The sequence below is a fragment of the Lemur catta genome, chromosome 11 (assembly GCF_020740605.2).
Source record: "Lemur catta isolate mLemCat1 chromosome 11, mLemCat1.pri, whole genome shotgun sequence".
Lineage (NCBI taxonomy): Eukaryota > Metazoa > Chordata > Mammalia > Primates > Lemuridae > Lemur > Lemur catta.
The window spans coordinates 54,192,075-54,218,132 of NC_059138.1; the positions used below are offsets into that span (position 1 = coordinate 54,192,075).

At 35.7% G+C, this 26,058-nt stretch overlaps 1 protein-coding gene and 1 long non-coding RNA gene across 2 annotated transcripts in view; one reads left to right on the forward strand and one right to left on the reverse strand.

Moving 5' to 3' along the window:
* Window positions 1-1,304: 1,304 nt before the first annotated feature.
* On the reverse strand, window positions 1,305-11,621 carry BET1 (Bet1 golgi vesicular membrane trafficking protein). Its single transcript, XM_045564456.1, has 4 exons — window positions 11,436-11,621; window positions 6,880-7,004; window positions 4,412-4,468; window positions 1,305-2,490 (listed from the first exon to the last, which is right to left on the reverse strand). The coding sequence occupies exons 1-4, from the start codon at window positions 11,452-11,454 to the stop codon at window positions 2,335-2,337; spliced, it is 357 nt and encodes a 118-aa protein (XP_045420412.1). The 5' UTR covers window positions 11,455-11,621; the 3' UTR covers window positions 1,305-2,334.
* A 158-nt stretch (window positions 11,622-11,779) lies between these two features.
* The window catches only part of LOC123647047, a 32,965-nt gene continuing 18,686 nt past the window's right edge, over window positions 11,780-26,058 (forward strand). Inside the window, exons 1-2 of the long non-coding RNA XR_006738115.1 lie at window positions 11,780-11,966; window positions 22,219-22,357. This is a non-coding gene — a long non-coding RNA (uncharacterized LOC123647047). The remainder of the gene's footprint in view (window positions 11,967-22,218; window positions 22,358-26,058) is intronic.

A 26,058-nucleotide genomic window follows, 5' to 3' on the forward strand; every position in this document is an offset into this window, starting at 1 on the left:
AGGAAAACTATTTATAGAATCAGAAGCTTCTTATAGGTGCAGGTGCTAGGGTTCTCTGCTCCAGAATTCTGATGCTTAAAGTGTTACATATGTTTTAGAAGGAAGGGGCTAGCAGGAGGATCCTGGTGGGGCAAGGACAGGCCAGTGCTTCCAGAGGAGTTCCTTGTCTGCAGGAATCTCGGCAAACATAGTGATGTGAAGGAGTGATATGAAATGCTAAGTAAGGACCTACTATAGGCAGTTCTTAAATTAAAAAAAAAAAATCATAAAATAAGAAATGTTGAACTATGCAGTGATGAGAATCACTTTTACATTGCCCAAACTCTTTTTCCTAAAATCTCCATCTTCTTGATGATACTGTCCAACTTTAAAGTGCCTTAACATTTTACAAAATACTTTAATAAAATAGCCAAACAATCCTGAAATCCATCCTTCTCTTGCCATCGCTGGTTTTCCTAAGGCTTTGGTATCTTCTATATGTTATATTTCCATTGTGGATTCTCCTCTGCTTTCAGCTTTATTTTCTTTGGCCTTCTGCTCTTCCCATTTTTTTGCAACTTTAATTCTTGACAATAATTTTTGAGTCTCCCGAGCTCTGGTGTCACATAATTGGCAGAGTACACAGTTAAAATTTTCTTGAATGAATGACTCACTCTCCAATTGCTTGATGAAATACCCACTTGGAGGTTAGATCATCACCTCAAAGCCTGAAACCAACCTATTGTCCTGCCCTTAAAATAACTCTCTTTTCTAACACTTAATTTCTGTTAATTATTGTAAGAACTAACATTTATTTAGTGATTATCATGTGCCAGGCCTTTTCCCATATATTACCTACTTTCACGACAATCCTATGAAATGGGTAATGTAATGAAGAAACCAAGACCAAAAGCACTGAGCAAGTGAAGGAAAAGAGATTTGAACCCAGGTCATCTAACTCAAACCAATGCCTCTCCCATCACACCTCAGGGCTAAGTCACTTAACCCCTCTCAGTGCTGGTGTTTTTAACCTGTGGAGTAGAGGCCTAAATGACAAATGCAGCCAGAAAAGATAGGACCTGAATTGACAGGTAATTAGGGATAAGCAAAAAGGACTGAAATCTCAGCAAAATCAATGAGGGCAGATTCATAACTAAAACTAGAAAGAATTAAAGATATTTCTGAAAATGCAGTTTTGCTTATTTGTTTGAAGCAAGTTCTGACATAATACAAATGTTGATTTTGCTTGATTTTGGTTGGAATCAGGGTTTTCAGGTCCATTTCTCAGATTCTGTCAAGAATATAAGAAACTTAAAGCAACAGAGTCAATTAATATATTTTATTTACAAATTTATTTTTGGAGCTCATAAATCAGTAAATCCAAAACAGTGGCAATACAGAGTATTTAACAATATTTTAATATTTCTTTTTTACTCAACAGTCTACCTTTATATTTTGCTTTCCATAAGCAAATACATTGGATTAAAGCAAAAATACCCTTAACTCCAAGTTTAATGCCTGAGTATTTTCAATATCTATTTTGAGCATATAATAAAGCAGAGGCAATTAATTTTCTTGAACACTTTATTTCCAGAGGTTAGCAATTACTTAACTTCACATTATTCTGTCACAAATGATAATCAAATGGCACATCTAAGTACCAAAAATCATAAAACTTTAATAAGACAAGTCAATGGAATTTACAAAGTTAATATAACACAATACCTATACTGATACACATGCGCACTGGGCCCTAATAGAAATATGCTGAAATAACAAGCTTTGTTTAAAGAATGAGGTCTTTGGACAGAGAGGGAAGAAGGGTCATATCATCAAAAATTATTAGGAAGGTTGTAGCTAAAAAGAAATCGGCCTGCAATTTTAACTAAATAAAGGAGAAAAGGGAAGTACATCATCACAGTTGACAGTTGAGGAATATTTAATTACCATTCTATCACTGGTTCACCACCTAAGAGCTTAGAATCAGGCTCTCCAAGCATTCTGTTACTCTCCCACTAAGTTTCCTTACATGGAACATAAACCTATGTTTGTGGTAACAACAGAATAACTATAATGCTATTTAATGTGACGGTTAGCAAACAGTAGGGAAAAAAAAAATGGTAGAGACACCATCTCAATACCCCTGAAAATAGGGGCTAAAATGAGTCATCAAGAAACAGTATTCAAAGAGCACTGTATTATCTAATGTGATTTACAAAACAAGCAAGATTCAAGAATCTTCGATGGAAAAGGCCATAGTATTTGAAAATTAGGAATGTTCTGATGCTGATTTTTATCAAAGAAGTACTCCAAGCCATTAAGATAGAACAAATTCTAAACTCACATTTACTTGCATCACCTCAGTTTAATAATCCAATAAATGACAAAAAAGACAAATAATGAAAACAGCATCATATAGCACAGCAGCTTTGTTTGGCTCCCTCTGGATAAAATCTTGAGTCTTCCCATAGTTTTACCTAGAAATCCAGTTGTAGAATCAAATTGTGAATCCTATGAGAGGAGAAGGAAAATAAAAAATAATAGTTAGATTGTAATAGTCTACAATATTCAGGTAATTAACTGTTAGAAGAGTACATTTTTAATGACAATTTCTGTGTTTAATCAATTCAGAAGCCTGTTCATTATCTTGGATAATGAGCATGATTACTTCATGCAAAATAAAGCAATTCTCTCACTGAATAAAAAGGTCTTTCATTGTCCAATAAACATTTGATTCAGCTCCACAGAATAATTCAAAAACTCAAAATTATTTAGGAATTATTCTAATTATGTGGGTGACAAACATTAACAACAAAGGTAAGCAGTTTGTATACTAACATACAGTTTTTTCCCCCCACTTTTTTTGTGGCATTGCTCTCCAACATCAAATGGATTCCCAGTAAAGGAATTTATCCAAAATTTAATATGGTTAGCAGTTAAATGTACCTTTACTTTTAAGATCCTTGTGTTTAGATAGCTGACTTTGAAGTACAGTGGAGTCTATTAAAAGTTAAGAAAATATCATATAGAGGTGGTAAAATGTGGTAAGCACTAAAATATGGATGGGGAAAAACTACCATAATAAAACATAGCTGGGAAAGTTCTGAAGATGAGGACTAGATATGGATGAGAAATATCAGGTATTTTCATAAAATCTGAATATCCTGAGATGTAAAAGCCATGGCATAATAGTAGCCTTTGTATAGCTCAGTCTCTCTACAGCTCATGGACTTTAGATCTATGATTCTTTGCTATGGTTATGCATCAGAATCACCTGGGATGCTTTTTTCAAAATACATATGCCTAGATCCCTCCCTATGAACATCTGAATCAGTATACTTAAAGTGAGAACCAGGCATCTGTATTTTTAAAGAGTTCCCTAGGTAATTATAGTGCACAAGCTTAGTAAGATCATAATGCCAAATTCATTTTTGAATAGTACCATTTTAACACATTACCTGCCACATGAGTTATTTAACTCACGCCAGTTTTGAGCCTGGGGCCTCATGAAGCATATGTAACTCACATGTCTCTTTACCTTGGGAGCTGATTGGTACACAGGCAACTCACGCTGCCATGCTGCAGCATACATGTTACTATGACCCCTGGGCAAAACACTGAGTTGGTTCATGAAAATCTTACTAGCTGAGGCTCTTACTGCTACAATTAATATTGACAATTTAATTGCATATAGCTCGTGCACAGAAAACAATAAAAAATAACAAATTTTTCATGAAATTAGAAAGGATCGTTTTGTTTTCAAAGTTTTTATTCTATTTTCATAATAAAACACCATGGCCCCAGGGAAAAACATTTTTTTTCCTAGTGTGTCAGTCAATATGTTAAAAGGATGTGGAGAAACCAGGGAAGGCCCAGAGAAGTTTGACATTCAAAATAAATATTAATGAATGAAAGGAGGTTCTAACAAGAAAAGGTATATGTTGTTAGAGATAAAAGGCTCCAGGCTGTTCAAATCAACAAGCACTTTGTTCAGAAGTGATCCTTAGGAAATTATGCAAAAGAAATAAGTTTTCACTAAGTGAAAGACATTTGTTTGGTTGGATGGAAAGTGCTTTTTGATTGCTTGGTTAAAAAATCACTTGTAGTCTTTACCCATTGTGATTTCTAAGACCACTCAAAATAGTTATTTGTCTTGAGTCTTTAACAGTGTTTCTAATACCAGGATTAAAGATACACTGGCATCTACCTGCTTCTCCCACTTACATGTGTTAGGCAAGAAGAAAAATGAAAACGTATGGCCAAAATAAACCTTATAGTTATTCCAAATACATTAGATATAAATGGATGGGAATCCAAGATTTAAGATCTGTAGATCTATTTCAAAGTAAATAAATGTTGAAATGATATTCCTGATTAACTATTAATAAATTTGAGATTAGATCAAATTATAGTTAAAAATATAACCACTTACCATTTCAGCTAATAATTTATTTTGATTTTTAACTTCATGGCCTATTTCAATGGAAAGCTATAAAGAAAGTAAACACATTATTACTCATATTCAAATGTTATAAAGTAAAAATAATGCCATTATAAGCATACACATTTTCTCAAATGAAATTGCTTCTAGAAATATGAAATATACTCTCTTCTGATATTTTTTCCAATGAAATTAATAAAAAAATTAGAATGTGTACTTCTCTAAATTATGGACATTTTCTCTTTGCTCTTCATTCCGATTTCATCTTAATATTCAATTCCATCTTTTAATGTTGATATACATACTTTTCCTTGGTTCTCTTATTCTTGTATGCTTTTTTCTCTTTATTTTATTCACACAAAAGCATTTATCTGCATTTTCCATCTAGCATTTTAAAAGATATACAAGGATCCATATGACCAATTCAAATCCAGACATAAGTATTAAATATTTTCCTAATGAAATATGACATTATTTTAGACATATGTCTAAATTGATTATTTCTTTAGTTTTAAAGATATTTTTCCTTTAAAACACAATAAATTGGAAACAAATTTACAAATTAGTTAAATACTGAAGCTATGCAGAAAAGAGCCCAGCCTTACAAGAAACAATATAATAGGTAATTGTTATATTACGCTGCTACCCAAACCAAAATCTACCTAATACTTTATAGGACAAATTCATCAAGGGCTCCACTTCCAAGATATTTAAATAAATACAATCAACTACTGAAAATCTTGGCAAATCACTACAAATACTGTTCTCAACTTGAGTGAAAGCATATGGGTTAAGACTGATATAAAACTATACTAAAATTCTATAGATCAAAACATGAGCTTTCCCCCAAAATTTAACAACTCAGAGTCAATAAAGTATCTATAAAACTAGATAGTTCAAATCACCCAACTACTTTTTACAACTATCATTCATGCCAAGGAAAGAAATTTTCAGGACATCACAGCTTTCTTCTAACAAGGAGTCTAAATTAGCAATATTGAAGGGTTTTTTTTGTTTTGTTTTAAGGTATTTAATTCTTAAGCCTTTCCAAATGTTACATTTTCTAAATTATTAACATTATACAAAATCACTTACTTCATAAATCAACTTCTTTTGGTTTAATATGACTTTAATATGACTCTGTTTCAAAATATAGTAGTCTCCAGGCTGAATACAATTCAATTTTCCAAAGATTATAATGAAATACCATTTAAGTTCTAGCAACATGGGCTTCTACTAAATGCTTTATAAGTGTATAGCATGTTTATTATAATGCAGAATCAATCACATACATTCTTAAAATCATCTTTGTATAATTCCTTTATTTAATACAAATTTAATCAATTAATATCACTGATAAGAAAATTATACCAGGTGCTGTGTACAATTTAAAAGAAAGTACAACAGAAACCCCTACATTCTGGTGAATTTCTTTTATATAGAAATAATGCCAATGCAAATCTCATACATAAGTGCTACAGAAATGGCACATATGGTCTTATGTTTATAAGGAAAAAAGTTACTTTTGGATGTGATAATCAGGTAAAATTTGGAAGGAGGGGTGCAGTGAAGTAGGGCCTTTCAGGATGAGCAAGACTTCAGTCAATGTAAGGAGAAAGAGAATACCCAAGGCAAAAAAAATAGAGTGATCAAAGATACGGGAGTGGGAAAGTGAAAGCCTACATAGGACACAGAAAACACTCTATTTATTTGTCTGGCAGAAAGCACATGCACATTCTGGAAGTGTGGGTGATAAGGTTTGAAAAGCTAAGGCCAACCTTTGAAGGACCTATCCAAACAAACAACAAAGTGTGAACTTTATTAAATCATGGAAGGACACTGAAGACTCCTGGGTGTACGGGATGCAATTTTAAACATACTCTAAAAAGATGACTGTGGCAAGAGTATGTGGCTCAGATCAGAACACACAAAAAACCAGAAACAGACAGGTAAAGAGATTCCCCCAATAGTTCAACTAAGATAACCAGGAGACAGTATTAGAAAAACAAAAGCAGAGATAGAGAGAAACATTAGAAAGAAAGCTTAAGACTTGGTGACTGAAATGAGGTGCGAAGGTAGAAACAAGAAACACTGAGATTTGCAGCTTCGGAGATTAGAAGAAAAAAAAAATTAGGAGAAGAGCTACTTGCAGGTAGAAGATGGGACAGCTCTGTTTCAGATATTACAGCAGACAGCACATAGCACTTTAGATTTTGCCACACACAACTGCTGGAGTTTAAAAAAAATTAAAGAAGAATACCGTATCTTTTGATCTGCCATATTTTCTAATCTACTCGAAGCATGGTCTAAATTCTGAGTGTACTTTGACATCACAAAATTCATAGTATTTGGGTAACTGAACTCCCTGGTACGACACCAATAAAAGCATATAGTTTATAAGTATATAGTATATATAAGCATATAAATTAAACCACATAAAATATCTGATATATACTTACAGATTTTATAGCAGTTACTTTGCTTCTCAGACTTTCAGTGAGTCTCTCATTTTCTTCTTCACAGGCATTATACCCACTATTAGCATAGCCATAATTCCCATAGTTGCCAGGGGGGACTCCTTCACCTGCAGGGATCAGAGTCACAAGTGTAGGTGGAGCAAAAACAGAAGCCACTTTTGAAACCTTGATAGAAAAAAACCAAAAAAGACCCCCGGAGGGCGTTGCAGACCATGTGTGTATATGATATTATTTTAAATGAATTTTTAGAAGTTAATAACCGGAGATCAGACCAATTCTTTCCATTACCCTCTCTTAACCAAAGAATATTCAGTTCATTTCAATAAACATTTATTGTTTATTAATTGCCCAAAAGACACCAAAATAGGCACTGATACACAGGATATTCAGGATACATTCCTTGCTCAAATAGAAATATATATTTTAACAAAAGATCTAAATGTAGTAACATCGACTACCCACTGAAGAACCCTAGCTACAAACGGAAAGGGAGAAAGCAGCTAATATAGCGGTATGGGAACTCATGGCAGAAGGAAGGTCTTTTACCAGCATCTCTTTCTCTTAAATCGAGAGCTGAATGGGGATGAGCCCTAGTGGAATGGGGCAAATTAAAACTCTAGAAGAGAGATGAAGTAATTTATGCAGAATGTTAGCTGAGAGTGAAGAGGGGGATTCATTCATTCTTCAACATATATTTGAAGAACTACCATGTGTCTACTGTTCTTTCTAGATGCTACTTTCATGGAGCTCTAGGGGATGACATTGAGAATGCAGTTCCCACCTACCTGCCTAATATAGTACTTGATATTTATCAAGCAATTGAACAGGTAGAGGGAGCCTTAGACAGTGAATGCATACATAAATGTGTCAGAGGACTGAGAGAGGAAAGCACAGTTGAGAGTACTAGTTAATTATTGTACTTTTTTTTTTTTACATAATTGTTGCTATTACTTTTCTCAGTAAAGGGAGAAAAAGGGATATCTGTTGAAAAATGGGTGATCATTTGGAATAAACAGCAAGGGCAATAATGGAGAAAAGTGACTAGGACTGCTCAGGATTACTAGGAGGATAAGACAAACCTGCTCAAGGCAATACATTACAGTGCTTTAATCTTCCCAGATGTGTAATTTTTCTACAGAAGGGCTCATGAGCCTGAGTTAGCCCATGAGAAGCCAGATGGTTAGACTAATCAAGAGTTGGAGGTTTACATACTGGGGCTACAGAGGAACAGAGTCCGAACAGGCTGAGATGCTTGCCAAAAGAGTGATTGAGTATCTGGATTATGGGGACTAGAATGGACAGGAATTAAGTGGATTCAATAATGGCCTGAGAATGTAGGGGAAGGGATGATATCAAAACTTGAGACTCCATATGCTCAAAGAGCAGATGCAGCAGCAGTGACAGTAAGAGCTGGAAGGACAGGAGGTAACAGTAGGTTGTTGAAGGATGGTGAATGTGTGAATAAGAAGCTCTTTCAAGGCACAGTACAAATGTCATCTTCTCTAAGAAGCAAAACTTCCACCGAATTCTTACAGTTCTCACTGTATGAACACTAATATTGCGCTCAAGATAGTACTACAAGGACAGAGACTAAGTTTGTTTCACTCATTGCTGTATATACCCCATAAACAAACAAACACACACACACTGTAAGGCACACTCAATGAATACTTGTAAATGAACTAATTAATGAATAGAATCTGATTTCACTGTTACTCAACTTTTAATGTGCATACCTTTGTCAAGAATGGAAACACATGCTTCTGTAAGGGCAGAGACAATATCTCATGCTTCTTCTATATCTCCCTGTACCTAATGAGTACTATATATGCAGCAGACACCTATACAATCTCCATCATCACAGAAAACACAACAAAATGTTGAACAAGCATGTTTCAAACAGAAGTGAGTTGTACTACCTGAATTTTCCCTCAACTGTTGATATACTACTTATGAAGACCTCCAATGTGTTAGTATAAAAGTTAAGAACTCAAGTACTGGGCATAATGTTTTGCTCTCACTCAATAATTAAAATTGCTATTTAAAAAATGCATTCTCACTCTATTAATTAATGACACTCTGTGAAAACTCTAATAAGGACCATGATCCTTTTAAAACAAAAAAAAGGACAATCTTCTTGTTTTCTGTGACTAAATTTCTGAGTATATAACATTTACCTCATAAATAATTGCTGACTGATTAAATTTGATAACTTGACAATATCACCAAGGAATTCACTCTAAATTAATAGCTATTTGCTTTACTTTCTTGGTTTTGCCTCTTTTTTCTATCTTAATTCTAGAGTTCTCCCATACTGTTGCATTTATTCACACTGAAATTCTCATTTTTTATTGCTCAGAAATCTTTCAATGCAGATTTCTTCTATTAAAGAGTTGATCTTCCCTCAAACTATTACCTACCCTGAATATAATGGGAAAAAAAATCAAATAAAATGCTAGAGTTGCTAATCTGGTTAAATTCCAGATTTAACCATTTTTTTCATGTGGATTATTGTATGCAAAGCTGTAGAAAAGCTAGTGAGTGTCAAAGATCATCCTCAGCATTTATTAATTTAGACAAATGCTACTTCTTTTGGGTAGGGTCTATCAATAACCTAACAAAATCATTTAGAAATTCACATGGAGTATGGCAGCTTCTGCATATAGATATCTGAGTCATTATTATCCCAAATTTAAAATTCCATTTCAATACACATTGATAATTAAAAAAAAAGAAAGATTAAATTTACAAAAAGCCCTAGTCACTTCACTTCACACAAATGTAAATTATAACAATGGTCACCGAAGTAATCAACTCTCCTCTCAACCACAGAGCTTTAAAAAAAAAACAAAAACCTTTCTAATGAACTGGTCTGAGCTGGGTTCCAAGTAATGCTTTAAAAACTTCCCAGGTGATTTTAATGTACAGTCGGGACTGAAAACCACTTCTCAAGTCCCTTCCTGCAATTTAACATGGCACACTGCAGACAAAAAAAAAAAAAAATTCAAAAGGGCCTAAATGCCTACTGATGAAATCCAAACTCCTTGGCCTGGCAGGCAAAGATCTCCACAATGTGGTTCCATGTCCCCTGCTTCAACCAAAATGGCTTAATCATAATTCCTTAAATACACCATTCCTTATTCTAGTTCTACATCTTGTTGTACTTTTTTGGTCATCATCCCATCTGGAACTTACCTCTCCTGCCCTCCATTGTTCAAGGTCTAGTTTAGGTTCCTATGTCTCCACAAAGTACACAACGATCCATCTCTGAAATCTCTGAGACATTCACTATCTGTAGAACTTATCTGGTGCTTGGATGTACACCTATCACCTTGCAATATAACTTGTCTTTGCACATATTCCTACTCTCCAGCTAGATTGGAAGCTTGGGAGCACAAACAGGGTAACAGATAGCTGTACACTTAGAGCTTACTCAAGTATACAATAAATGTTTGCTGTCCTTAATGACGAAAAAGAAAAAAACATTTACACATATAAAACTAAACTCAAGATTTTTTTCTTTTGCTCTCTTCAATTTACCTGGCCCACTTTCTATTCATAAAAACTTCATTTAAAAAAATTTCCTCATACCACAACTTATTAATCAATATACAAGTATATAGTTATTGGCAACTTTCATTGACTTTACATATCTGACAGTTTTGAAAAAAATTTTTTACTCTTTTTTCAATCTTACTACAATGACTGAAAAAGGTAACATTCTTTTTTCATACATTCTCTGAAATATAGCACTCTGATTTAGCAGGGTCTTCTCTTTTGAAAAAAATCATGTCCTAATAGAGAGCTTCAGAACCAGGAAATGCTGTTCTAATAGCTGTGAGTTATTATAGTGCCCATTAAAATTTCTGGTGCCTAACTCATCCCTGCTGCTCGATGAGCGGGCTTCCTAACCAGGTCAAGAACAAATGTTAAGTTACCAAATCTTACCATGTTCTACTGCCTTAACACTGGAACAAGGTTCAGATAAATGTTCTTGTTAAAATCGCCTTTGACCCTGATGTTACATACCAGGGTTTTTAACAGTAAAGACACGTATCTTCACCTTTGTAACTCACTGTTACCAGACCAACATGATCATTATTAGTGTGTTTCGCGTGTGCAACATCCACTCTTCAAATTCACTTCTGAAAAAACTAAAATCCAGGACCAGTATTGAAAGAGAAACCGGAGCTGGACTTTGGGAAACACAGGAGTTTCCATAACCACGCTCAGACAGTCACTAACACTAAAAGATTCGACTACTGAGTTGGCACCTGTACATATCCCATCCCCAGTCCTCCACTACCCTCTAGCAGACTACCCAAACTTGAGTCTGAATCAAACTTCAGGAAACTCTTAGGATCTGGAACAAATGGTGTGCTTCCACTTGGCACAGCCTCCAAAGATCCCTCCAGACATCCCGCTTTTTTGACCCAGATGCCAGCGACAGAAGACCGGTCCGATTTCCTCCCGCGCACCCGCGCCCAGCGTTGGCCGGTTCCAGGGCCCCGAACTTCGAACCTCAGCACTCTTCTTACCCAGGCCTGCACGCCTCATCCTGCCAGAGGAGAGAGGGAAAAGTGTGCGGGAGAGGGTGGTAGGAGAGACTTAGGGGTCACCCGGACCGCGTCTTCAGTACCAGGGTCCCACGAAACACCAACTTCATTCCCCAAAGCGCCACGACATCACTGGACTCTAAACAACGCGCCGGCTGATGGCGTCATCCGGGCGCTTATGGTACCCTGCGCAGACGGTTGAACGGCATTCTGGGAAATGTAGTTCACTGCCGGAGCAAAGCGCGAGGCGGGGGGCGGGGGTGAACCCAGTTCCAGGGGCGGGCGGGACTTCCGGAAGAGGGGCGACTGCGCCTAGGGGTCCGACTCGGGTTCTCTGGCCCACCTTCGCCGCCGCTGTATTCGCGGCCCCCTGGACCCCGCCTTAGGCTTGTTGGCCCCCAAGTTTAACCCAGTAGAACTGCTCCTCCCGGACCACGAATGGGAGGGTGGTTGATTTATCTTGCCTGATTCAGCCGTGTGCTTCCTCCCACCTCCAGAGTTTCTTCAGAGAAAGTAAGAGAAAACTTTGTCCGAGTTTCTCATTTTACAAACCAGTTATCTGAGACGCACAGAAGTGACCGATTTGTGCCCGTTCCCCCTCAGTAGAGAAAGCCAGGTGGGCTCCTTGGAGGAGAAGTCCTGCTCAGAATAGAGCGGTCATGGAAAGGCGTGGGGTCTCCTCGGAGTCACTTAAGAGTTCCCTGTACTGCACTTGTTGCGCTTCTATAAAGAACGAAGACTTTTAGTTGTTAAAGGGACCGAAGGACACCTAAACTTTTTCCCACTTAGACCTTTTTTAACTTACACAAAAGGTACTGAAATACTCCTGACACAGGGTGATAGTGCCGGTCTGGGACTTTTAAAAGCTTGTTGGCGAGGCGAGGTGGTGCTGGTGGTGAGGTTAATTTTAGAATTTAGTTTTATCGCACAGGATTATCGTGAATATACAATGAAATAATGGTTTTTGAAAAATCTTTAGAAGATAAGGGGATTTAAAAACAAACAAAAAAATCTGATGCACAGGAGATGGTCAAAATCTAATGGGTGTTTGTGGTTCTGTCGTTGCTGCTGTATGGCAGTGGACCCAACCTCCATACTAGGGATTTCTGAAAATGTGATCTCTGATCATTCAGTGTTTCCTCATAGTCAAGTTCCCACTACAGTATTGACATCAACTATAATAGTGGCTTAAATCTCTGCTTTAAAGCTGCTTTGGTAAAAAAGAAAAAAATATGAAAACAATTTTTAATAGTTATTAACCTGGGGAATAAGCTTAATCCAATAGTGTTTTGAGAGAAAACAATGTTCATAACAATAAAATAAACCACCATTCTCTAAAAGCAATGGAATTAAAAGGATTGCACCAGGGACGATTATCACTGAAGAGTCAATGAGAGAAATCATAGCCAAGTGTCCCTTTTTGACTTACAATCTGTAACAGTCCCTTCTTTTGATTAAAAAAAAAAAAAGTTCTATAATCAAAACATGTTTAAAGAAATCATCTTACTTAATGAAGGCTTACCGATATAAATGTAAAAATGTTGTTTTTTAAAATCTAATGTTTATCAAGGTTGACTAAATTACATAAAATGTATTATACTGCCCTGCCTCCCTTACATGGTAGGAAGACATAGAATAAACTGTGGTTAAAAGGGAAAAAAAGTGTACAAGAAGATAGCTTCAGACAGGCAAAGCTAGTTCATACTGAGTTTGTTACCTAAAAATCCAAATAATTATTTATTGCTACCATTGCCAGTTTCAAAGTAGGATGGTTTTATGTGAAAAAAAATTTATGCTCAAAGATGAAGCAGGAAAGATGAATTTAGTAATTTAAGAATAATTATTAAATGTGACTACAGTAGACTTAGTGACCAGAGGGAATTATTTTCATTTTTCTACTTTTTCACTTTTTCAAATAAAATCTCTAACTCTTCTTGGTGTTTGAAGGTAAATAAAGTTATTAGAGATGAATAGCATTTACAATATTTTTCTACTCTCATAGGATAATCTCATAGAAAACATCTAATCATTAGGGGTCTTTAGGAGATGAATGACTTAAGATAGTATTAAATATTTCTTGTAGTAATTCCAGAAGCAAGAATGTGAGCAGGAAATGTCTGAATCTTGAACCTTTCTCCTCTCCATCTGCTTCCTGCCCATTTGTCCTACCTCTTCCTGACCAAATTTCAGGACCAATGCAAGGGAAAACAGCATACAAAGCTCTCAAAACCACCTAAATAAACATTAACAAAATTTTTAATCATAAAGCAAATACAGTATCTTTAGCATTATATTTGAACTGTAAGAAAATGTAAACTACAGTCAGCTCTTGACTTAAAAACAAGCTATGGAAAAAAGTTTGTAAGTCAGTTGTTTGTCATTAAAAACACATTTCCTCCAGAGATTGAAATGATGGTTAGGTTCCCAACCCAGGCCAGAAAACACATGACTTTTGTGGTTCATATGTTGGCCAAAGTCTCTGTAACTCATAGAACAGCAGAAATACTATATATTTTCAGTGAAGACCAGTAGAAGAAAATGTTACAATCATTGTGATAAAGTAAAGCAATATCATTAAAGAAGAAATAGAATTTTAAAAAATTATTTTGGTTGTTTGTGTTTGAAAAAGAATGAGTTTTACTTAAAATTTCTTAAAAATGCGAAGAAAATTTTCAGTGAGTTTTCAAAGAGCCACCAATTTGATCTTTCCATAATTTGGGGATATTACTAGCACTGATATCATGCTTCTCTGCCATGGTTAGTAAAAATGAGGCACACAATTCCAACTTAAAAGTCTTCAGCAGAGCCAGCTACGTAATTTGTGGGGCCCAGTCCAAAATGAAAATGTAGCACCCCTAGTTCAAAACAACAGGAAAAAAGTGCAGTTAAAGGTACCAATACATAAAGCGTTTTTCTTTTTTTTTTTTTTTTTGTGATCTCCCTACCATTTCCCTCACCCCTCACACACAAGTAAAGGAAAAAATTTAAATTATTCACATGAATTTTAACTTTCATCTTTATATTGTGCATTGACAGTTTTAAATGCAAAAACATAGGATTGCTTAACTCATGTGAAATCACTAAAATTTTACAATTTGTATTGTGTAGCTCATATATGAATATGTATTTCATTTTTACCATAGTGGAACAGTGGAAACACTGTACAAAACTAACTGAATTGTTTTTATTCCATGTCTTTATTTGCACATATTTTACCAACACTTCGAGCTTATTGATGAGGGGGACTGAAAGGAAAAGGAACTGTGATTTACCTTATCTATTCCTTTCCTTCTGTGTCATTTTTCAATACAATTGGCTAGTACAAACTAAGATGAGTAATGAAGAATATGACAGGGTTCTTTGGTCATTTTCCTTCTTCTGCAGAAGTTTTGGTTCAAGCAGAACATGTGGTCTTTGGGGGCTGTCAATACCCAACTTAGGCAAAGACTTAACACACTTACATTAGACTCATCTGAGTCTTGGTGAACTCCTGTGCATTGTGAGTCCTTTGGAATTCCGCGTTCATGGGCGCTGCAAATGTTACATTTGAATGGAGTGGCAAAGAACAATGAAAATGTGTATTGTACATAACTCCTATGCTCATGTGTATGCTTCATTGTTCCATTAGACTTCATTTACAAAACATAAGGTCAGAAATAAAATTATTAAGAATTTCCAGACAGTGGCCACAGAGCATTAAACGAAATGTGGAGACCTTCTGAGGAAAGGGTCTTATACAGCTGCAAAGGTTGCAGGTCCCTGAATCTGGCCCTGGTCTTCAGAGAGATATTTTCCAAGGAAGTGGAGCCATAATTAGTGGAGAGAAAGGAAAGGCTTGAGTGAATACAGAGTGAATATGTATGCATCCTCAGAGGGAGATTAAGGTGAAATATTTAAACTGAGTAGTGAAATTCACAGGGAAGCAAGAAAATATACGTGCGATGTCCCAAGGGAAAGAAAAGAAGAAGGAAGGGAAGAGGTGGTAAGTTGCACAGTTCTCCCAAACTACCCACCAAGCTAGTTTCTGTCTGGAGTAAGTGGTTAGTGAGCCATAGGTGGCTGAAATTCTAGTGACTTGGCATGTACAGGCGGTAAAAAACTGTGCTGAAGGTAGATATATGATCCCAGCAAACCTGAGTGATGGGATATGATTGCAAGGATGAGGCTTTTTTTGTGTTTCACTCCAAGATGTTTCACTCTTCCAGCAATTTTGATGCATTACTAAGGCCTCATTCTGGGAAATGATTCCTTCCTTAATATCAGTTCATCAGTAGCTATGATTTTTTTCTGAATATCTGGCCCACAGCAGAGCAGTATTGTAAAGCTAAATTTCAAAGTGGGCTCTTTGCATAGGCTGCCCTTTTAATATTCCAATTTTAAAGGCATCTTTGACATTTCTAAAACATCATTTCAGATTAAAGAAGATAGGCTTAATTTCCATTGCCTAGAAAATATCAGTGTTATATGTTTCTAAAGGCTCTGCATTACCTATCATTCAAGACTAATTTAGGCAAGTTGATATTCATTTTATTTTAATAGCATTTATTATTCAAGAAGTATATTGAACTATATTGATGCATTCAAACTAAAAAAGAAAAAATGAAGAATACAACTTAGTTTTATTCCTGCAGCATTATAATGCACTTTGAGAGACATGTTATTTTTTTAATTTCACTACTGACTTATTTTTTCCCAAGGGTGCAGATTAGCTGTGTCTGTATGATAGACAAAACATTTCAACATATTGCTCAGGTACTGAAATATCCTATCAGCTTTTATGTAGTAGATATTCACCTAATTTTTCTGTTTTACTGAAAATAATTATTTGATGACTCTTGATTTCTAGAATCAAGCCAAGACTGTGTCACAGATGTACTCAAGTTATCTTATTTCAGTTTGCCTTAGTTTATTGACACAGAAGTACTCACTAGACAGAGCCCAAAAGATCCAGTTTTATCACCTTATCTGTTATTAACCATAATCCCATAGTCAGGTGAGATGGTCAGATTTTTATATCTTTAATATTTGGTTATTTTTATTCTTCTGGACTGAATTTAACACCTTCAGAACATTAGATAGCATTAAAGTGATGTAATCATCATACTAAGAATTGTTATTATTTGATAGCCATATTCCTAGAGGATCAAATCTGATATTTCTTTTAAAACTTATTTGTGATTTTAGTAAATTTTTTCTGTAACTAATTTGTACTGAATTCCTGATTTGCTTTATGGTACATCTGTATCAGCAGATACTATAGTACAATGAATGAAAGATATTTTTTTCAATAAATGTCATTAGTTCAATTGTATGTTCATATAAAAAAGAGAATAATGAACCATACCTCTTTCTTACACAAAATTAATTAGAGATGAATTATAACCTAAAGTGAAAGGTAAAACAAAACTTTAAGATAGGTGTTCTTAGATTAGAAAGGCTTTGTTAAACAGGATACAAAATCATTAACCAAAAAGGTAAATTTTGATAAATTTTATTACATTAAATATAAGAACAACTGTTTATTAAGCAACACCATTAAATGAGTTAAAAGACAAGTCATGATATTTGAAATACATGTATCTGACAAAGAATATATATGGGGGATATATAGAGAAATCCTGCAAATTAAAAAGGAAAATACAGCTCAATGGAAAAATGGCCAAAAACCTCTAAAGTCTCTTCACAAAAGTGGATATCCATTCTTGAGTAATTATTACACTTCCTCAAGTTCTGTGGCCAATGTGTGGCAGAAATGGGGACTACAATCCAGATATCCTTTCAGGGCCAGCATTCTTATGTGATACCACAGAGGCTGAGTTGTCCTTGAAACCGTCAGGGAAGTCTTAAGACAACCATAGACCCTAAGATCAGTTATTTTTGGTGACCATTCCTCCTCAAAAATATTAAAACCAACCCGTATGTCACATTAAACATTGTATGTATAAAACTTTTAAAGGGATTTTGCAATTTATTTTAACACTAGTTACTCAGGCTAAGAGTAACCCATATAATTGACTATGATGAATTAACATTCATGCTCAGAAATTTCCAAAATACTTTGGAACTCAGAGCATCTGACCTACAAATTGCTTTCAAAGGTAATTTTTCAATGAACAGTAAAGTCAACAGTGAGTAAAGTTGACATGTTAGATTTTTACCAGGGCTTTTTGTTTGTTTTTTACACTGGAGCAGATAGGTAGCTAGAAAGAAAGGTAGATAATATAGATTGGAGAGAGAGATGGATAGATAGATTTTTTTTTTAATTTCAGGATATTATGAGGGTACAAACATTTTGGTTACATTTTGTCTTTGCCTCACCCAAGCGAGGATTAGAGGCATGCCTTCCCCTCTACAATGCTCACCACGTCCATTAGTTGTGAGTTTACCCCCCCTCCCCCCCCCCCCCCCCCCCGCAGCCCCCTAATCCCTGGAGAATATTACTACCATGTGAGCACCATAGTGTTGATCAGTTAGTGCCAATTTGATGGCGAGTACATGTGGAGGCTATTCCTCCAATCTTGTGATACCTCACTGCGGACAATGGGCTCAAGCTCAATCCAGGAAAATATAAGAGGTGCTATGGATAGATAGAATTTTAAGATGGATATCATGGAACCCAATTGCACAAAATAGAGCCAGGCTGGGTGGAAAGCCTGTTGCAGCTAATTCTGTTTTTGTCCATCTGGAGCTATACAGTGTCATCTTTCTGCATCTCTCATCTCTATTCTTCTCTCTAAAGACTAGATTTTAGTAACTGTCCCAAAATGAAAGCCTTAACCCCATGTCTCTCTGACCCACCTGTTTTTTTATCATTGTAGTAATCCCTCTCAGCTACAGTTTCCCAGTCCTGGTTCCCTAGAAAAAGAAATCCGATTGGTCAAATGTAGATAAAGTGTCCATCCCTAGTCAGTCTAATTAGCTGACACTGGTGGTGGGTGAGTGGGTGGGTTTTCCAGAACTCTGGGCAGAGCAGATTCTCTAAGTGGATGCAGGGATAAGGGAAAAGTTGGTTGTTCGCCGTACATTAAGGCATGTGTGAGGCCTGGAACATTTGCATAAAAGTTCCTCATCTGCATTCTGAGCAATAAACAGATTTTATGGAATAGTTTAGAAAAGTAAAGGCTATGTGATCACTCACATCCCTGAGGCCTTTATTACTATTATAAGCCAGCTGCAAAAGTTATGGTTTGTTAATAAGGGCAATGATTTGTATTCTTAACCCAGGTGAATTTGGCCATGTACCTTCACACCTGTTTATTTTATTTTATTGAATTTTCTTTACTGGGGTTAGAAGACCACCTTCTCTCTGGAGGCAAGGATGCAGACCTGATCTCATTTGAAGCACACTGAGCTCTCTGACACTCCCTGTGGTGAAGGTAGAGTCTTAAGTTGTGACTTCCACTCAGTCCAGAGAAACTCTCTACACATAATCTCCATTTCCTCGTATCTCTGAAGTAGCCCACTCATTGTAGGCAGAAATTCTGAAATCAAATATAATCCTCACATTTTAATGAAGTAGAGCATTTCATTAAAGTAAAATTCTTCTCTAGCAAGGTTTGGCTTTTTTTCTTTCCCATAGAAAGACCATTTCTGGCACAAAAATGGAGTCATATGTATAATCTTTGTAGTTACAAAATAAATGTCACCTTTGTTTTATTATTTACTCACCTATAAAAGTCATTTATTGCCAGGTAGGAGACAGTATGAATTTGATTTCTTCTCTTGCCGAAGTATTTTTTTTTTTTTTTGGTTCCTAAAAGTCTCTGTTAATTGTGCCCGAGGTCAAAAGGTAGTTTGATCACTAACTATTAGCAAGGAGTTATGTGGAAATAAGAATTGTTACAGAGAGAATTAGAAAACTGATTTCATAGGAACAGAGGAGAATTTTCTATCATTGCCCCAGCATCCCTTTATTAAAGTATTGTTATGGCACTTCTGGACACTTAGCTTGGTTGCCTAATTCTCGGCTAGGGGGGATTTTTATAGCTTAATTAGAAAACTTTGTAAAGAGAAAATGTTTTTAAATGATACTGTGTTACATAAATATTCATGCTTATGCACTCCTCTGTAACCAGGGTCATTTTGAGCTTTATTGCATTAAAGAATGACTTTTTTTTATTGTTAGTTTTGCTTCCAGGTGCAAAGGGGGATAATGGCCAATGGCATCCATCACACATGCCTGTGAATATTTTTCTAATGCCTCATCCCTGAACTAGAAAGAATACGAAAAAAGTAGTTGTGAAGAGGCTTTTCTTCCCTGCCAGATCACAAGTATCCTACCTTGGCCCAAATAAGGAGTTAAGTGGCTTGGTCCTCAAATGTCATTGTAGTACACCAATATTCTAGTGGACAAGGGTTAACTTTACTGATGAAAGAACATGCCTGGAAGACTCTAATGCTAGGGAAATAATGGAGTAGCTTGTCAGAGCATATTGAGACATCTCTTTATCCAGAAGGCCTTAAGACAAGGTTAGTTCAATTTTGCTCAATATTCTGTGTGGCTTAAGAGTTACTCACAGGCAGCTCTCAGCAGAAGTTGTCAGCCTCTATTAATTTCAACACTTACTCCTTCTCCTTCATTCCAAAACCAGCCTAGTGACCTGCTACACAGATGTCGCCACAATTGTAATGCAACAAATGGGTGTAAAAGAAATGGGACAGACAGTGCATAGCCACATGTCGCTTATCCACAGGTACTACTAACATCCTGTTCATCACTCTAGGCCTAGCCCCTTTCCTTACTTGCAATAACTTATTTCTACCATTCTTTTGGACATTTCTGTTCAGCTATGTCACCGTAATCTAAAACTCAATAATTTTCTCCCCCAAACCAGCTTGCCTTCCTGATTTTTTTTTAATCCTTGTTAGTGATATCATTAAGGCTCAAAACCTCTGGGTTGTTTTGACTTTTTCTACTTTGCCTACTATACCAATCTGCCTGCCAAGCCCCATTGAGGCTTTGAAATATCTTTTTTATTTACCCCTTCTTTCCGTTCCAAAACTAACTATTTTAAGACAACTTTCAAACACCTAAAATCTTGCTAGGGCTTCTTAACTTTCCTGCTCACAGGTCCATTTCCCCCAAACACACCAGATTAAAATTTCCTGAACTCTAATGTCATGTCATTAGAATTTAAAGGCATTTAACGAATTCTCCACGACCTATTGGGATGAGGGATGAAGAGTTATTTTTTAGTTTCCCTGAAGATACTGCAAAGCTGGTGGTTGTGTTGGGTACAGATTGTAGACTGGAAGTTGGGTAGGGAGCACCCACTATGGGGGGATCCTGCAGTGTTCCTGTTAGGAACCCATAAGGGGCCAAAGAAGGCACACAAGGGAACAGCAATTGGCTTGGATCCCATGCCTATACTTTCTGTTTCATCAGGATGTTCTGGATGGGATCACTGTCCTATAGAGCACAGCCAAAACACTCTCTTTTTGCCAAAGCTTTCCTCCATTTCTATTTTATTAGGGTCCTACACTCTTTACTTTAGCCACATTAATCTACATGCTGTTTCTCAAACATTTCAGAGAGGAGACGGGTAAGTGAGCAGTGCAAAAGGGCACAAAAGTTTCTTTCCTATGTTCCTTTTTTCCCTGAAATCTCACCACTCTCCCTCGCTAAATTATTCACTTCATTTCTTCCTTTTTTCCCTCTCTTCTTGCATCCCTCCATCTCTCTTAAGATACTAAAAGCCTAAATCTTTACCATGAAATAATTTCAATTCAGATGAATCAAACTACCCCCCACAGGGTTCTTAATTTCTTTAAACTTCACCATAGATGTTGTCAATAGCAATGAGCTGAAAACTACTAATGTATCATGAATGATTTCTGCTTTCTTGCTTCTAAAGATATTTAATTCACATATCCTTATTTAGCACATTAATTTCCATGTGAGGTGTGTTTAACTCATGCTGGTTTTGAGCCTGGGCTAGTTTTGAGCCTGGGGCCTCATGAAGCATACGTAACTCACGTATCTCTTCACCTTGGGAGCCACAAGAACTATTTTTCAAGTTACATATACCTCACACAGAAAAAACAATAAAAAATAACAAATTTTTCATTAAATTAGAAAGGATCATTTTGTTTTCAAAGTTTTTATTCCATTTTTGTAACAAAACACCATGGCCCTAAGAAAATATTTTTTTTCTAGTGTGGCAGTCAATGTGTTAACTTTGTATTAAGAAATTTGTTTTGTTCTTCCAAATACAGTCACTGAAGGAAGAGTCTGAGGTTGCTCCCCTTTTTTAGCTTCTATAACACATAGAAAGTATGCAATAAATATCTACTGATTGGCTATTCACAAACCAGGTGTCCTCATTGTGACCTGCTGGCATTGTCGCTCTTCTTTGAATGAAGGACACTCTAAACCCATAGTTGTCTTAATATATTTTTAGTGATGTAAATATGTGGAATTTACCTAGGCTTATAGAGGCAAACCTAGGATCCATGAAATAGAAGTTAGAAGGAAAGGGATTTGTAAGAAAAAGGCTACTCTGGGAGTGAAAAGGGGGTAAAACAGCTTAAGGATTAAAAAAAAGTCAAGGGTAATGGCAAAAGAAGTAAAAAAGAAGGAAAACAAACACAGAAAGTCTTCATATAGGAAAAAGTGAAAGGAAGTGCAGAAGACATGAATGGTTAGTGGTGTAAGAGTTGTAAAATAGACCAAAATGTTTCCTTTTCTGTCACAGGCCCCTTCTGTTTGGTTGGTCTACTGGTGGAGAGTGCAAGATGAGAGCTTAATGTTATTTGCTTTTCCTAGGATTGGAGAATGTCCTTGAGGCCAAGCTGTGGGAGAAGTAAATTTGAAGCAGCACAAGTATTGTAGACCTTGAATTGGACCCTCGGGTTGGTCTTGCCTCCCTAGCTCCTCCTGTGTTGATAATACTGGTCCCTAGACGGTAAGTGATCAGCCTGAATAGTCATTCCTGTTACTCATACCCACTCACATTGGTGCAAACTGCTCTATTCTGAAATGTTCTAGAAGGGTCATGCTCTAAGCTGTCACTGTTCTGCAACTCTAATCCAAAAACTTTTACTCATCTGCCAAATTATCCTTCCATCTTTCTTGGTGACTTCAAAACCAAATATCTAGCAACTGATTAATAGATAAATAAAATATGGTATATCCATACAATGTAAGCCTGCTGATAATGGAGAGCTAATGCCAGTCTTATTTGATTATGCCAGAGAGATCATTGGAAATTTCCCCTTTGATTTTTGGAAACATGAGTATGATCTTTCCTTGTCACATTTCAAAGGAACAGTGTAGTAGACATCTAAGTCTCCCTAGCATTCTGTTTAATTTCATAGGTGCACTCCTCATCTCATATGTCCCAATTGGATTGTCAGTCAAGGTACTCCATTTGTCCCCTATCCATAGGGGATGCCTATACCTTGAGCATAATGATTGCTCTAAAGCTTGGACACATAACCCAAGCAAATTCAATCAGAGTTCTTCCATAAGAGTTGCTCTATGGACATTGGCAGAGAGTTGACCTATTCCTTTCATCTCACAAGGTGTAAAGGTGAAATCTGAGAACTATTGGCAGACATCTTTCCTAAGTCAAGGAGAAAGCCCATCTGTAGTAAAATAGGATGAGTCCAACCAAGAGAAGCCATGACGAACAGAATTGAAAGATGGTGAGATTGTGATGAAGATAGAGAGGGAGATAAAGATAGAGAAATGAGATAGATGATGACATTGTTTGGACTCTGAATCCAGCCATGCCTAACCTCAGATTTATACAAAGTTACATGTCAGTGAAGTCTTACAGTTTTGTTTGTTTTGTTTTGTTTTTGCTTAAGCTGAATTATATTGAATTTTTAGCATTTAAAACCAAAAGAGTGTTCAATATTCAATCAGGTTAAGGAAATTTTGCAGATGGTCCTTGTCTCTTGGGAGTTTATCCACCCCTAAGTCAAGGGTAATTCCATGATTATTGACAAAAATTCATTTTTGTCTAGTTCCTAGACAAACATGAGCGTGGATGGATAAATGGTCATGTATAATTTTAGAATAAATGGGAATGGCATAATAGGCTGAAAATTAAAGTTGGTTCCTTAGAAGTAAAAGGTTATACCTCAACCCTAATGCATCAATTCTAACATTTGAAATAAAAATTCAGTAATGTAATCTTCTTTAATTTGAAGGAAATTTTTGCAGTCATCATTTGAAATAAGTCTAAGGACAAAGGATGAAGCATAAAATATGGTAGAAAAAGTTCCTTTTTCTGTGTAATCCACCATTTTCTTTCTTACAGGAAACCATTTTCTGTGGTTCTTTATAATAATACATTTCAACAGGAATTATACATACAGAAAAAAAATCCCATGCCCTGAACTTAATCAAACACATAATATAAATAATCAATTTAATTTGGGAAGAAGCTGTACTTATTTTTGGATTAACTAAATGGCATAATATGTTTTCTAATATTTTTATTCAACATATTCATTGATCACAACAATATTCTCCAGCTAGAAATGACTAATACGCATATATAGTTACCTTAAAATTAGAAAGAACTTCTCCCAGAAGTCTTAAAATTAGCAATAATTTCCCTGTAAGTTTCAGGTTAAATTCTGTTTATCCCATAAAATTTATCTTAATCACTTTTAAGAATAATCAATTCCTTTTCCAAACTTCTAGTCAGCTATGACATATTCAATAAGCATTTACTAAATGTCTCCTACAAGCCTATCATTTTGGTGGATATAAAGAAATATAAGCCATAGTTCCTACCGTCAAAGATTTTACAAACCTTTTAGTGAGATTAGGAGTCCACATAGAGAAAATTAAATATAATACAAGACATTGATGCAAAGATGTATTGCAAGGAAATTGATAATCTCCAAATTCCAAAGGAATAGTTCAGATGAGTGTAAAGTCTTAAAGTAAATATCCAAAACCTTGAATTTTATGTTGATTTATTCAAGGGTAACAAGGAATTGTAAAAACAGAATATAGTTGGATCATGCAGATTATACCTATGGAAATATACTTGAAACATTTCCAGAAAAAAGAAAATGAAAAATCATCGTAGTTTATTGAATTTATGTAGTGGAAAAACAGATATAAAGCAAATGTGAATCATTAATGAAATAACTGAATAAATTATGGCATATCCATACTACTGAATTTTATAACCCCATTAAAATAGGATGATATATATCTATATGAGTTGATTTGGAGGAATTTCTACAATGTATTTTCAAGTAAGAAAAGAATGATGAAAAAATTTAATATCACCATAATTTTGTGAAATAAAAAACAAGTTCTTTCTCCTGGTACTATAAAATTAAGGGAGTGCTGGAAAGATACATAGTAAGTATTGAGTTTTCCCTGAGGTGCATGAGAATGGAGAGAAGGACTATGAAAGATAGGAAAGGGAAGAAATAAAAAGGAAAAAAGCTTTCATCTTAACAAAGTCTAGCAAATTGCAAACCTGCTTCAAAGCTTCCTCTCCTTGAAGTCCTATTTCCTGTAATGTAACCTTGCAGCTCCTGCTATCGATAGGTGAATTTTATTTCTACACCCCTGGATCTGGGCTGGCCTTGAAACTTGCTTTGGACTATAAAATGTGGGGAAAATAATATTGTGTCAGTTCTGAGACTAGTCCTTAAGAGGCCTTGCTCTTCTTATTGGAACTCTCGCCAGCCATATTGAATAAGTTGGATGGTGAAAGACATACGGCCCAGTCACTTCTATTGCTCTAACCAACAGCCAGCCAACCCCCAGAAGCAGAGCAGCCTGGATAACTGGCAGCTAACCACAGATGCCTGAGTAATCCCACTCAAGACCACAATAACACCTAGCTGAGCACAGGCTACTAAACTGACAACAGAATCAGGACAAATTTCATTGTTAATTTAAGCCACTAAATTTTGGGACAATATACTATACAGAAAAAGCTAACTGATACAATTTTTTATTAATAAAAAAAGATATGACTTATTACATGAATTTTCTTCTAGAGAGATTACTGTGAATAGATTAATATAACTCAGGAAATACATAGATGAGCTAAATAAATGCCTCAAGAAAAATGAAAAGTTGTAGGCATTTAATGGTAAAAAAAGGGGATCCCATTCCTTTGTCATATGATAATAAATCTGTTTGTATGAACCTCTGTTATTATAAAATACTACACACATAGACAAAGTGCATATAACCCAGATACATAGCATATCAAGTTATTATAAAGCAAATACCTGGATAATCAAAGTAGAATATTATTGGCACCCCTTTTGATGCTTTCATGTTGCAACTTTTACTTGCCCCTTTTAAATAAAGTTTTGTCATGAGTTTTTCATTCTTAAACAGTATTTTGGCTGGGATTGCATTGCATTAGAGGAACAATGATACACTTACAACATAGAGTTTTCCAAGTCTTAAACACTACATATCCTTCTAATTTTGTTGAGTTATCTCAGTTTCTCAAAACAGTGTTCCATAGTTTTCTGTGTAGAGATCTGGCAACATTTTTGCTAGATATATCACTATGTATGGATATTTTTGATGCTACTGTAAATATCTTTCTCAAGCATTTCATTTTCTAACTGTTGATGGTCTATAAAAATGAAATAAAAGCAGACTTTT

What these genes read in the sequence shown, in the direction of transcription:
- BET1 (XM_045564456.1), bottom strand. An exon ending in AAGTAACTGCTATAAAATCT is followed by an intron (nt 4,469 to 6,879) that starts GTAAGTATATAT and finishes CTTTCTTTATAG; the next exon opens with CTTTCCATTGAAATAGGCCA. An exon ending in ATAAATTATTAGCTGAAATG is followed by an intron (nt 2,491 to 4,411) that starts GTAAGTGGTTAT and finishes CTCCTCTCATAG; the next exon opens with GATTCACAATTTGATTCTAC.